The sequence below is a fragment of the Oncorhynchus tshawytscha genome, linkage group LG14 (assembly GCF_018296145.1).
Source record: "Oncorhynchus tshawytscha isolate Ot180627B linkage group LG14, Otsh_v2.0, whole genome shotgun sequence".
Classification (NCBI taxonomy): domain Eukaryota; kingdom Metazoa; phylum Chordata; class Actinopteri; order Salmoniformes; family Salmonidae; genus Oncorhynchus; species Oncorhynchus tshawytscha.
Window position 1 is genome coordinate 44805448 of NC_056442.1, and position 15138 is coordinate 44820585.

General features: G+C 42.3%; 1 protein-coding gene across 1 annotated transcript; it reads right to left on the reverse strand.

Moving 5' to 3' along the window:
- Positions 1–1297: 1297 nt before the first annotated feature.
- On the reverse strand, positions 1298–14641 carry mrps22 (mitochondrial ribosomal protein S22). Its single transcript, XM_024445531.1, has 7 exons — positions 14477–14641; positions 11195–11355; positions 10868–11032; positions 10453–10680; positions 10193–10338; positions 1963–2071; positions 1298–1841 (listed from the first exon to the last, which is right to left on the reverse strand). The coding sequence occupies exons 1-7, from the start codon at positions 14601–14603 to the stop codon at positions 1752–1754; spliced, it is 1026 nt and encodes a 341-aa protein (XP_024301299.1). The 5' UTR covers positions 14604–14641; the 3' UTR covers positions 1298–1751.
- Positions 14642–15138: the final 497 nt, after the last annotated feature.

The following is a 15138-nucleotide window of genomic DNA, read 5'->3' on the forward strand; positions in this document are numbered from 1 at the left end:
ACCTGCTGGGCCTGAATGATAAATGGAATGAAGAAGTAAACCTGGCCTGGCCAGAGTTGATACATCCTGCCAAGACTTACACAGTATTTAGAATGCTAATCTATATTGGAAATCACCTTTTGATGTTTGATATTGAATAATGATGTATGAATATTAAGGGACAACAGTGTACCGGTAAGGTAGTTCACCCTCGCTCACACCTAGTCTTCCACTGACTCATCACTCATATACATTGCTTTTCCCTCCAGGGTCTTGACGATCTGGACCTGGACATCTTTGACCTGGACGTCAACACCACAGACGTTGACCTGGACGTCGACTTCTTAGACTGAAAGTGGAGGAATGTCCTTAAAGTGACCAAAGAACACGTAGTGTTGTTCATACTCCTAGTGAAAGGGCGTGTGGGCGGGAGGTGGGGTTTTGACCTTTACAGTGAAACTGGTGAAAGTCGGGTGGAGTTGGTCTTTCTGTCTTTAAACTGTGAAACACAATGCAAGGGGGTTTGTAGAACGCTTTGGGTGAGAATGGATGGACAGGGTCCCATTCATTAGGAACAAACGCAGGAAATGTTTTGCAACGGGAAAAATATATATATTTTTGAACAGGTACAAATTTACTGTGTCCACACAATTTCTGGTTAAATGCTGAAAGCGACTCCGGGGTGTATTCATTAGTCAGATTTCATTGCATAACATTTGGTCTGTTGCTAAATGTTTTTGCAATGGATAACAAGTTTGTTGGACAAATTCAAGTAGGTCCCTTCCCCATTTCGTTTTGTTTGCTTCCTAGAGTAAACTCTTTCCTTTGCAAAACATTTAGCAACAGAACTCAACTAATAAATACACCCCGATTTTGAAATCCTTTGTGCAGTACCTCATCGTCCACTCTCACATTGACCCACAGTATAGAATGAAATGTAGTGTGAACCAGAGGGGGTCATTGGGTTGAAATGTTTACCTTATCCAATCACATAGGAAGCTGGGAATAGAGTATTTCTCTATAGTACGTCTTACCCCTAGATAACCAGGCTTCCAGGGTCTATCTTTCATTAGTTAGGTTAGGTCCTCTCCACAGGTGTTGAGCTTGTGTTCAGTATACCTCTACTTGTCTGGGCACGCATGCTGCTCTGCCATGGTCTAGTGCCTTAGGTCTCTGCTGTTTTTATAGGGAACCTACTTCATTGTTATAGATGTGAATCCAAGTGCCTTCTGTATGACTGGTCTGGAAAAGGGAATGAAATGTTATCAACTCAATATGACAAGTGTTTGTCTGAATCAGGCCATAGGAATAATTCAGAGACTGTAAATAAAGACATTTTTATTTTGAATGTAAATACATCATGATAATTAAACAGCTTACTCAGTTCCAATGTGATACAGTATGATTAAGGTTATGGACAAATGACAAGGTTGAAATGCAGAAGTGAATATCTGCACTGCATCGTGTGCCCTTCCACCAAATGATAAAAGACTGAAACTTGAAGGACCCCAGTTATGTGCACATTTTGATGCCATTTATTTCCAATGGACACTTGGCTTGCAAGTGGTTCATATGAGCTCCATAGTTCAAGGACTAAGTTATTCTCTTTGCTCACCGAAATTGTCCAGTTGATGAAAGTTTTGATCATGGATAGGCAGGCCATTGGGGATAATGTCACAGCTCTGTAGGTGTAAGGTGTATGGGGCAGTCATACTAAGCTCTGCTGTGATGTGACACAGCTGTCCTGTGGTTGGTGTGGTGATGCATGACCGTCAGACGGTGCTCTCTGCGGAGGTCTGCTCATAGGCCTGCAGGGCCAGCTCTACGTATCCTGCCCTCTGGGACTCCCACTTAGCGTAGATCTGGTGGGGAACAGACACAGAGGTTAAACAAAGGGTTTACTGGGTAACATGGCTACCAATACGTTGACTGGTTCATCAACCAGGTTCTGAGATGCACTAGTGTCTGCTGATTGGGCCTCACCTTGAGCAGGTCCAGTCCGTAGGCCTGTTGGCTAGAGGCCTCCTGGGCTGTCTCACTGTGTGGATGGACCTTGTTGAACAGACCTACCAGACTCACTGCATCCTGCAACCTAGAACAAAGAGAACAATACAGCCACTGTTAGAGTGGCAACTCTGGGCTAACAATGACAGCTATGGTGTTAAATCATTACTTGTCACATTTAGGGCTGAGGTGGGCACAAAATTTAGTCAGTCGGTTGACCGTTAATTAACAGACACATGTAGCATCTCCTGGCTTCCACACATAGCCTACAAGCCATTTTAAATAGATGAATAAATCCTTGTAATATAGCATACACCTTCACAATAAATACATGATGTATTTTAGACAGGTCTAAAGAAACATGATATGAAGAACATGTAGTGTATTTCAGAAGAACAGAATAGCACACTCCTTGTCCTTATGTTAGGCCCTGTTCTGACTATGTCATATGGCTGTGGGCTACACTAGTTCATTTTGCAGACAAGATTTGCTTATTATTACGTGGCATTATTTTGAAGTATGAAGAATACAATTGAACAAAGCTGAATAAAGTATAAATATTTTCTCCAAACGTTGAGGGAATGCCCACATGCGGCTATTCTGTGTCGAGCAGATAACAAAAATAGGTACTCCTACAGTGGGGCAAAAAAGTATTTAGTCAACCACCAATTGTGCAAGTTCTCCCACTTAAAAAGATGAGAGAGGCCTTTAATTTTCATCATAGGTACACTTCAACTATGACAGACAAAACGAGGGAAAAAAATCCAGAATATCACATTGTAGGATTTTTAATGAATTTATTTGCAAATTATGGTGGAAAATAAGTATTTGGTCACCTACAAACAAGCAAGATTTCTGGCTCTCACAGACCTGTAACTTCTTCTTTAAGAGGCTCCTCTGTCCACTCGTTACCTGTATTAATGGCACCTGTTTGAACTTGTTATCAGTATAAAAGACACCTGTCCACAACCTCAAACACTCACACTCCAAACTCCACTATGGCCAAGACCAAAGAGTTGTCAAAGGACACCAGAAACTAAATTGTAGACCTGCACCAGGCTGGGAAGACTGAATCTGCAATAGGTAAGCAGCTTGGTTTGATGAAATCAATTGTGGGAGCAATTATTAGGAAATGGAAGACATACAAGACCACTGATAATCTCCCTCCATCTGGGGCTCCACGCAAGATCTCACCCCGTGGGGTCAAAATGATCACAAGAACGGTGAGCAAAAATCCCAGAACCACACGGGGGGACCTAGTGAATGACCTGCAGAGAGCTGGGACCAAAGTAACAAAGCCTACCATCAGTAACACACTACACCGCCAGGGACTCAAATTCTGCAGTGCCAGACGTGTCCCCCTGCTTAAGCCAGTACATGTCCAGGCCCGTCTGAAGTTTGCTAGAGAGCATTTGGATGATCCAGAAGAAGAAACAAATCTTTGGAGGAAGTTGAAAGTCTGTGTTGCCCAGCAACAGCCCCAAAAGATCACTGCTCTAGAGGAGATCTGCATGGAGGAATGGGCCAAAATACCAGCGAGTGTGTGAAAACCTTGTGAAGACTTACAGAAAACGTTTGACCTCTGTCATTGCCAACAAAGGGTATATAAAAGTATTGAGATAAACTTTTGTTATTGACCAAATACTTATTTTCCACCATAATTTGCAAAAAAATGTATCCTACAATGTGATTTTCTGGATTTTTTTTCTCATTTTGTCTGTCATAGTTGAAGTGTACCTATGATGAAAATTACAGGCCTCTCATCTTTTTAAGTGGGAGAACTTCCACAATTGGTGGCTGACTAAATACTTTTTTGCCCCACTGTATATGCTTAATTTAGACTTATTAATGTAACTTTAATTCTACAAATGTTGGGCAATACGTTTTGATTTTTAATACATTTTAAGGCTGCATGATGAGACTAATGGTAATTTGAAAAAAAGTTGCTTGAAAGGCATGAGCTCTGCTTCGTTTTTTGTGCAGGCTGTACGCACTCCAATAGACTCATTCACAATTTTACAAGCACTTGCTAGTGACTAGAATATCACGACGGCATCCCCTTTGTGGCTGTAACACACCCTAAAAAAATCCAAGCCTTTTGCGGCCCTGAATGCTGCATTGTGCCCTACTCTGAGTGTGCTGCACAACCCGAAGCGCGTCTCACTCACATGGCTGTCCGTCATGTGACCAGGTCTTTCCCACAGGCTACAAGTAAAGCCAGACACATTGGAGACGCAACTGTGCGTCCTTATCCAATACCAAGGTGCATATTGAAGATATTGGAAGAACTGGACACATTTACTTTGTCAGCCAATAAGACGAGTAGGCCTAACAGGCTGACTACACCGCTCGCGTGTGCAAAATAAAATTAGAAATCTATATTATTCAATTATTGCACCCACACTGCTCGAGCGTCTGCGTTGCCAAGGGCTAAAAAAAATAGAAGTCAGTTCTATTTGCGAGATCGTGCTGCAAGTCCTGCCTCTCCCATCTCCTCATTGGTTTATAGAAGCAGGTATCCACGTGCCATGTCCTAATTGGTTATACCCACTTGGGTGACTGAAAGACGAACAAGGTCAGTGGCAGTAATGCACCTAAATTGTGAAAGTTGCCAATCGCAATATGAAGTCAAGAGAAGAAAAAGCCTGGAAAAAGGAGAGATGACTAGAAACGATTCGGTTGACTGTTTTACGTGTGGATTAATTGGCGGAATAGAGGACCTTGTGCATTTCAGGTAAAATAACAACAATGTTTATATCCCAGGACAAATTAGCTAGCAACAGAAAGCTAGCTCAATAGGACAAATTACCTAAGAATTGCAAGCTAGCTAGCTAAATAGGACAAATTACCTAAAGAATTGCAAGCGAGCTAGCTAAATAGGACAAATTACCTAAGAATTGCAAGCTAATTAGCTAAATTGCCATAAATGTTTAATGCTTTACGACCTGTCCCCAAATTAATAGAATTGGTTCAGAGTTTGTTTTGATATTTTAACCTGCGTGTCGTGATCGCGTATGGTGTGGGGGGGGGGGGCAAAATGCATTAATGCACGATGGCGCACACGTGCAGCCGGTTTGGGTTCCATGTTAGGCTCTACACCCGCTTGTAAAGCTGATTAAGTTATTTGGCCACTTTAGTTGTGATACAAACCTTATTAAAACATATAGGCCTATGGGCTAGGCTACGTGGGGTGTGCGACTATGATTTTAACAAGTCGCAAAAGGCATTGTTTCTTATGCTGGGCATCATTCACAAGTGATAATATATAATTCAGTGATAGGATAAGTCACCCATCAGACTATTCTTGATTTGATCTTGTCTTTACATATACTAAATAATATATATATACACTAAATGTTATATCTATGTGTGTGTGTGTGAGACATCCCCGTGGTTTATTTTCAAGCCAGCCAGGTAGGCTATATCCCTGCTGTAAATATAAGCAATGTGCTTAATATTAGAAATGTTGAGAAATAAATATAGTAGACCTAGCCTATAGAAAGCTGATGGGATCCTCTTTTTACTAGCGGCCATCACTCTGTTTTCTCCCACAATTACACAGCCTATAGAAATGATGAGCAACATTAGCTCATGGGCTCTCATGAAGTGTTTGATTAGATTTTTGAATACATTTGCATTGATGTCAGAGTGATTAGAAGGCCAATAGAGTGCTGAGTACCAGGCAGTTAGAAAGTTTGGTAGGTTACTAATGACCATCAGCAGCATCAGAGCTTGGAGAAGCCTTCATTTGACTGCCTTCATGACGGCCGGTGTGGTGGTAATACAGTCACTGCAACAGCCCTAGTCACAATGCCTACAAAACACTTTTATAACATATGGCATTTGGAGTCAAACAGATGGCATGGGGTGTCATAGTTTTATTAAAGTTGGAGAAAAACCAGGATGTACTAGGACCCCTGGGGTTACTTGGCCTATCCACAGGGGGTACTAGGACCCCTGGGGTTACTTGGCCTATCCAAATGGGGTACTAGGACCCCTGGGGTTACTTGGCCTATCCACAGGAGGTACTAGGACCCCTGGGGTTACTTGGCCTATCCACAGGGGGTACTAGGACCCCTGGGGTTACTTGGCCTATCCACAGGGGGTACTAGGACCCCTGGGGTTACTTGGCCTATCCACAGGCGGTACTAGGACCCCTGGGGTTACTTGGCCTATCCACAGGAGGTACTAGGACCCCTGGGGTTACTTGGCCTATCCACAGGAGGTACTAGGACCCCTGGGGTTACTTGGCCTATCCACAGGGGGTACTTGGGAAGATTCATGATACCATAGGCTAACTGGTCAAATTCACATCAGGGGGTACTTCAGGGGTACTCCGGGCAGAGCTAAATTCAGTAGGTCAGTGGTTCCCAAACTTTTTATAGTCCCGTACCCCTTCAAACATTCAACCTCCAGCTGTGTACCCCCTCTAGCACCAGAGTCAGCGCACTCTCAAATGTTGTTTTTTGCCATAATTGTAAGCCTGCCACACACACACACTACACAACACATTTATTAAACATAAGAATGAGTGTCAGTTTATACTCTGAGCACAGCCCAATCCAGAAATCTGACAGTGGCTTCTGATTAAATTCAAATTTTACAGAACTGCTTTTTGCAATTTTGATGAGGCCCTCTTGTTTAGATATCAGTAAGTGGACTGGAGGCAGGGCATGAAACGGATAACGAATCCAGTTGTTTGTGTCATCCGTTTCGGGAAAGTACCTGTGTAATTGCGCACCGAACTCAGGCGCTTTGCTATATCACATTTGACATTGTCCGTAAGCTTGAGTTCATTTGCACACAAAAAAATCATACAATGAGGGAAAGACCTGTTTGTTGTCTGTGTTAATGCAGACAGAAAAGAGCTCCAACTTCTTAATCGTAGCCTCAATTTTGTCCCGAACATTGAATATAGTTGCAGAGTCCCTGTAATCCTAGATTCAGATCATTCAGGCGAGAAAAAACATCACCCAGATAGGCCAGTCGTGTGAGAAACTTGTCATCATGTGAAAGCAGTCAGACAAGTGAAAATTATGGTCAGTAAAGAAAACTAAGCTACTCTTTCAATTTAAAGAAAATGTGTCAATACTTTGCCCCTTGATAAGTGTTACATGGTCACTGCCCATATCATTGCATAGTACATAAAATATGTCAGTTCAGGGACCTTGCTTTAACAAAGTTAACCATTTTCACTGTACTGTCCAAAACATCTTTCAAACTGTCAGGCATTCTCTTGGCACCAAGAGCCACTCGGTGGATGCTGCAGTGTACCTAGGTGGCGTCGGGAGCAACTGCTTCCATGAGTGTTATCACTCCACTATGTCTCCCTGTCATGGCTTTTACGCCATCAGTACAGATACCAACACATCTTGACCACCAAAGTCCATTTGATGTCCAGTACTTTAAATATCCTCTCCTGTTGTCCTGGTTTCCAGAAGAGGATGTCTTCCTTAATTGACCACGTATAAATGTAACAGACATACAGTTGAAGTCGGAAGTTTACATACACTTAGGTTGGAGTCATTAAAACTCATTTTTCAACCACTTCACAAATGTCTTTTTAACAAACTATAGTTCTGGCAAGTCGGTTAGACATCTACTTTGTGCATGACACAAGTCATTTTTCCAACAATTGTTTACAGACAGATTATTTCACTGTATCACAATTCCAGTGGGTCAGAAGTTTACATACACTAAGTTGACTGTGCATTTAAACAGCTTGGAAAATTCCAGAAAATGATGTCATGGCTTTAGAAGCTTCTGATAGGCTAATTGACATCATTTGAGTCAATTGGAGGTGTACCTGTGGATGTATTTCAAGGCCCACCTTCAAACTCAGTGCCTCTTTGCTTAACATCATGGGAAAATCAAAAGAACAATTTTAGACCTCCACAAGTCTGGTTCATCCTTGGAAGCAATTTCCAAACACCTGAAGGTACCACGTTCATCTGTACAAACAATAGTATGCAAGTATGAACACCATGGGACCACGCAGCCGTCATACCGCTCAGGAAGGAGACGCATTCTGTTTCCTAGAGATGAACTTACTTTGGCGCAAAAAGTGCAAATCAATCCCAGAACAACAGCAAAGGACCTTGTGAAGATGCTGGAGGAAACAGGTACAAAAGTATCTATATCCACAGTAAAACAAGTCCTATATCGACATAACCTGAAAAGGCAGCTCAGCAAGGAAGAAGCCACTGCTCCAAAACCGCCATAAAAAGCCAGACTACAGTTTGCAACTGCACATGGGGACAAAGATTGTATTTTTTGGAGAAATGTCCTCTGGTCTGATCAAACAAAAATAAAACTGTTTGGCCATAGTGACCATCGTTATGTTTGCAGGAAAAGGGGGGATGCTTGCAAGCCGAAGAACACCATCCCAACCGTGAAGCACGGGGGAGGCAGCATCATGTAGTGGGGGTGCTTTGCTGCAGGAGGGACTGGTGCACTTCACAAAATAGATGACATCATGAGGAGGAAAATGATGTGGATATATCGAAGCAACATTTCAAGACATCAGTCAGGAAGTTAAAGCTTGGTCGCAAATGGGTCTTCCAAATGGACAATGACCCCAAGCATACTTCCAAAGTTGTGGCAAAATGGCTTAAGGACAACAAAGTCAAGGTATTGGAGTGACCATCACAAAGCCCTGACCACAATCCTATAGAAAATTTGTGGGCAGAACTGAAAAAGAATGTGCGAGCAAGGAGGCCTACAAACCTGACTCAGTTACACCAGCTCTGTCAGGAGGAATGGGCCAAAATTCACCCAACTAATGGTGGGAAGCTTGTGGAAGGCTACCCAAAACATTTGACCCAAGTTAAACAATTTAAAGGCAATGCTACCAAATACTAATTGAGTGTATGTAAACTTCTGACCCACTGGGAATGTGATGAAAGAAATAAAAGCTGAAATAAATCACTATTATTCTGACATTTCACATGCCTAAAATAAAGTGGTGATCCTAACTGACCTAAAACAGGGGATTTTTACTTGGATTAAATGTCAGGAATTGTGAATATCTGAGTTTGAATGTATTTGGCTAAGGTGTATGTAAACTTCCGGCTTCAACTGTATACCAGGAGCTGGTCTGTTGACTCATCCAGCTGTAACACATAGAATTCACTGGCTTATATGTGAAGCAGTAACTGTTTCAAAACATCTCCTGCCATGCCACTGATACGTTGTGAAACAGTGTTGTTTGATGAAGTCATTGTCTGTATAGTTTTTTTTGGCCTTTTCCCCTTTTCCCCAGCATTGTCCCAGCCATACCCGCGGCAGCAGGAAGAATGAAGTCCTCCACAATAGTATGTGGCTTGCCTGTCCTGGCCACTCAGTAGCTCACCATATAAGACATTTCTAGCCTCTTCTTATTAATGGTATCTGTTGCTTTTATACGTCTTACTAAACGAAAGTGACCTTAATTCTCACTCAAAAAACTCCCTTAGCTTATTTTCCAAATTGCCAAGTTTTGTTTATAAATGTCTGCACAAGAGTGAAGGTTTCATCGAGTTGTGAGATTTTTGCACATATAACACACTGTGGCTGAGGAAAGGCACTACTCCCCAAATAATTTTACCACAAATCAATGTAGTTCTCATCATATTTTTGCCTCTTCGATGGTCCAACGTCCCCGTCTGTTGTTCGGTGCTTTCCTGGGTAAGGGGGCAGTAGCTCTTTGGCTGCATCAAATTCACAACTGTCAGTGTCCATGCTAGCTGGGCTAACAACAAATGTAGAATTACTGATGCTAGCATTGGATGTACTCGTGGAAGCAGATCAACTTGTGTCGTCGACAGGTGAAGGTGTAATACTGCTGGTAGTAGCAGTATTACCAGTAGAGCTGGTATGTGTCTCTATGGACGTGGGCCTTACTTTTTTTAACCATTTATCAATTTTCGAGCAAACGGAATGAGCAGCAGCAACGTTTTGCAACATACAGACCGTTAGTGGAATTCCCAGGAGAGAGTAATGGTTAATGTGACTGGGTGTTCATTATTTGACTAGGCTACCTGTATTTGACATTGTGTGTTATTTCTCTGAACACTATTTTTGGCAGTGAAATGAGGCTACTCCGGTGGAAAAAAAACTCACTCCGTTGGAAAATATAAATGGTCTGTTTGAAAATGAGAAGGGAAAAAAAGTAGGTGGTACAGTAACCAAAAAAAGGTTGGCAACCCCTGCTCTAACACAAGATACTCACAGGTCTTTCTGCAGCATGTCTATCATGAGTCCGTCCACCCTCCTGGCATTGACCAGGTACCAGACCAGGCCTCCAAAGTGTCTGGTGGAGCGCAGCAGATCATACTTCCCCATCTTCTCTAGATCCTCATAGGTGGCTGCATGCACCTGGACAACAGAGCACAGCCAATAGGGAGAGAGATTTACTAACTGATAATGGGTAATAACTGAACCATACATCTGGACAGCCTGTTGAGGAGTGTGAAGGAAGTGGTATTTTACCCTGATGTATTCTGAGGAGTCAGGTTCAAACTGGACCTGGCACAGATCCAACATATCCTCATGACGATCCTGGCCAAACACCATCTTCAGGTTCTCCTCCTTGAAGACAGGGGGTGCTGTGAGCCTGCGGCCCTCTTTAGGAAAGTAGACCTGCAGGATCCTATCCCTCTCCTCCCACGATGCCTTCCTCAGAGTCCCAGTGGGTTCCCGGATCACTATGAACCGCTCCTGGAAACAACCATTGAAGAGAGAACAAAACTAGACAGTGCGAAGACTAAAGAGCACTAATTGTTTGAGGCATTGTAAATGATAACCAACATTTATGTTGGACACAAGCCATTACGCACACTTTGCTTGTCGTGCATGTTGAATGACGTTGGTGGACACAAACACACTCTCTTCCTCTCTCTCCTACCCTGTGTGGTATGTTGAAGGTGATGTCAGTGAAGACGTATTTGGCTGTGTCCATGCCCTCCAGGATCTTGTCCTCAGACAGGACATCGTTGATGGGCTTCCTCTCCGGCAGCACTGGAGGCATCTTCAGCAGCCTCTGGGCCTGCTCCCTGGCACTCTGGGTCGCCTACAACACAAACACACAGTGTGACGCATTAACAAGAATGACACCAGCTATACAGAGATGTAATCTGCCAACTGAAATGTTCAGAATGTTGCAGTAGATGTTGTAGAGCCATTCTCTAATCTGCATGACATACAAACTATCTGCCCTACTGTGTGTGTGTACCTCTTCCAGCTGTGCGTCTGTCATGAGTTTGTACTTGGGGGGCTTCAGCTCCTGTTTGATGGGTCTGAACACCTTCTCCAGGTTCAAGCCTGTGATTCTGGTTAGGATGTCCTGCACCTCTGAATCCAGAAACTGGGGCTTCACATGGGCATCTGGAGAACCTAGAAACAAATTAATGACTTCAGAGATGGATGAAGCTAGCTCTGGTCTCGGATCTGCAGGTACGGCCTGCATCAGAGCTAGTCACACTGCGCATATTGACACAGGAAGTGACCTCACTGATGACGCAAAACAGGAAGAATGGCGCCAAGAACAAACCAAAGATTACGTACAAACCTTCTGAATACAAGCCTTCTAGATATTTTTCATAATTGCACTTAATCTTCAACTACTAGAATGATTGTTCCATGTTCTCCAAAGAATCTTAAGACGGACTCTGTACTTAAAGATCAGAAATCAAACTTGACGAGAGTGAGCAGGAATATAAGTCATAAATATACCATTATATTTTACCTAGGGATGAAATAGCTACGGAGATAGGTGTCTTTCAAGTCTTGCTCAAGGTAATTCTGGCAAAGTGGAATTATGATTTGGGGGAAAAAAAGTGTGTCCCTACCTTTTTGGGTGAGTTACAAAAGTATCTATATTGAAGCCAGTCCCTAAACAAATCAAGGACAACCACCCGAGCCACAGTCTGTTCACCACGCTATCATCCAGAAGGCGAGGTCAGTACAGGTGCATCAAAGCTGTGACAGAAGCTGTTTTTCAGTCTCAATCTCAAGGCCATCAGACTTAAATAGCCATCAATAGCCAGCCTCCACCCAGTAATCTACCTTGAACTTAGTGCCTGCCATCCGGTTACTCAATTATGCACCTTAGAGGCTGCTGCCCTATGTACATAGAATCACTGGTCCCTTTAGTAATGTTTACATACTGTTCTAGTCAATGCCACTCTGACATTGCTTGTCCTAATATATATATATATATATATATATATATTTTTTTTTTTTCTTTTTTTTTCTCTCTTTTAGATGTGTGTATTGTTGTGAATTGTTAGATACTACTGCACTGTTGGTGCTAGGAACACAAGCATTTCAGTACACCCGTAATAACATCTGCTAAATATGTATGTGACCAATAAAATTTGATTTGAGCTTAAAAGGAAAGATTCACCCATTTTGAATGTTATATTGTTTTTGACAATTTCCTTTCGATTCCCTGGGTCATTTCATGTTTGTCTGAGTTATTGCCGTTCAAGCAGGCAGAAATTCAGCCATTATGACGTAGCATTGTGATAAATCCGCTCTCACTACACTGGAAGTTACACTGAACAAAAATATAAAAATATAAAATGCAACATGTAAAGTGTTGGTCCCATGTTTCATGAGCTAAAATAAAAGATCCCAGAAATGTTCCATAAAAAAAAGTTAGCGAGCCTTTCTCATTGGCCGAGATAATCCATCCACCTCACAGGTGTGGCATATCAAGAAGCTGATTAAATGGCATGATCATTACACAGGTGTACCTTGTGCTGGGGACAATAAAAGGCCATTAAAATGTGCAATTATGTCACAAAACACAATGTCACAGATGGCTCAAGTTGAGGGAGCGTGCAATTGGCATGCTGACTGCAGGAAAGTCCACCAGAGCTGTTACCAGAGGATGTAATGTTAATTTCTCTACCATAAGCCACCTCAAACAATTTTTGAGAATTTGGCAGTACATCCAACCAGCCTCACCACCGCAGACCACGGCTATGGCATCATGCAGGCGAGTGGTTTGCTGATGTCAACGTTGTGAACAGTGTCCCAAGGTGATGATGGGGTTATGGTATAGGCAGGCATACGCTACAAACAATGAACACAATTGCATTTTATCAATGGCAATTTGAATGCACAAAAATACCATTCCGAGTTCCTGAGTACAATTTTTAAAGGTATCTGACCAACGAGATGCATATCTGTATTCCCGAGTCATGTGAAATCAATAGGTTAGGGCCTAATAAATAAATTCACATTGACTGTTTTCCTCATACGAACTATAACCCAGTAAAATCTTTGAAATTGTTGCATGTTGGGTTTATATTTTTGTTCACTATAATAGAAATACGACTTTTAGATGGCGAAAACGTCTATCAAGTCATATTTCAATACTGGCCGATGTAACGCGGGAGGTTGTCTTCTCTCGAAAGAGCCATTGATCATATTTTTTGAAATATTCCTACCTCGAAAAGTTAGCCTGTTCAGGCCATGGTAGCCAGATACAATGTCTCTGATGCAACGAGTCTGATTGCTGTCACGTTCAAAACAACTTTGAACAGCACAAAACATTGTACGTACATTATGGAGCAGACAACAGCACAAAAGGTAGAGACAGCAGTACATCACGCAAAGCAGCCACACTTGTCAGTAAGTGTCCATGATTGAGTTTTTGAAGAGATTGAGATAAAACTGTCCAGTTTGAGTGTTTGTTGCAGCTCGTCCCAGTCACTAGCTGCAGTGAACTGAAAAGAGGAGTGACCCAGGGATGTGTGTGCTTTGGGAACCTTTAACAGAATGTGACTGGCAGAACGGGTGTTGGATGTGGAGGAGGGCAACAGTAGATATCTCAGATAGGGCCTCCCTCCCCTAAGAGGGTTTTATAAATAAGCATCAACCAGTGGGTCTTGCGACGGCTATACAGTGATGACCAGTTTAGAGAAGAGTATAGAGTGCAGTGATGAGCTCCGACTTCCCGCTCTGAAGATCACTGAAGTCATGACTTGACATTACATCGTCCCCCCCCAAAAAAAATGTCACAGTCTTGAAACCACCAGTAGTTTGTGCTAAATAAAATGCTAATGATACTTTCAAGACTAGTGGAAAATCCCTTTTTTTAACAGAGGTCAAAGCATGACGTCAGTTATCTTCAGGTCGGAAAGTCGAGTCTCTAGAAATGACCGTGTTCGTCTTGGAATTCCTAGTTGGATGACCGTTAACGATTTTAAGTCTGAACTTTTCCGAGTAGGCAGTTATCTTGAACGCGCTGAATTCAGAGATTTCAGAGTTCCCAGTTTTGAACGCAGCATAGATGTACGTTCTTGTCAACATGTGTGTAAAAAGCTCCTAGGATAACAGCTAGCTACCAGTACCATTCAAGTGATTCAAATACTAAAAAGTAAACGCTAGCAAAGTTTTCGCATAGGCAGCTAGCAGTAGGTAATAATAGCTGCACATGCTACAAGGTCAGTGGTAGAGCTCCAGTTTCTCAGTGTCGCCACAACATTGTAAATAAACGACTTACTGCTGTCAGACGGTGCACTGCACAACATCCTTCTGCTACATCTGATAAGTATTCCTGTGTTTTGATCGACATTTTTGACAAGAGAATAGCTCCTAAAGAGGCACCGTGCTGCACTAAACGCGGCCATGTTTGTAGCTACCTCATCTATTACACTATCGTGACCAAATACATACGAAGTGGGATCATGGGAGATGTAGTCTTCCGATTGTGTGACAGTTTTATAAAGGATGTTCACCAGATGGCGCAAATTGATCACGTATTCTGTGTCCACTTGCAAGTGTTCATGGTTACAGTGGTGATGCTCATGATACTGACATGTAGTCCTAGGTTGGAATAAGTACGAAAATGTATGCATTCACTACTGTAAGTTGCCCTGAATAAGAGCGTCTGCTAAATGACTAAAATGTCAAATGAATAAGGAATTTAGTATTGTCCTCAAATTGTAAGTACCGTAAACATGTATTATGTTTGTCTGACCAATACAGACTGTCTTTTCTCATTACAAAAATGAATACAATAAAAAACATATTCCACTTAGATGCCATGAGTCTCAACATGTTGGGGTGCCAACAAAAAAACAAGTCTCTTGCCCACTCTCTGCATGGTAGAATTGTGTCTGATGTAAGAAGTCAGCTATTCCTATATTCAGCAATTTGGTTGTT

Coding starts and splice junctions, on each gene's coding strand:
- mrps22 (XM_024445531.1), bottom strand. CDS start 14,603: ATGGCCGCGTTTAGTGCAGCACGGTGCCTCTTTAGGAGCTATTCTCTT. Junction 10,339..10,452: donor ACTCCTCAGAATACATCAGG/GTAAAATACCAC, acceptor TCTGTTGTCCAG/GTGCATGCAGCCACCTATGA. Junction 2,072..10,192: donor GACATGCTGCAGAAAGACCT/GTGAGTATCTTG, acceptor TCTTTGTTCTAG/GTTGCAGGATGCAGTGAGTC.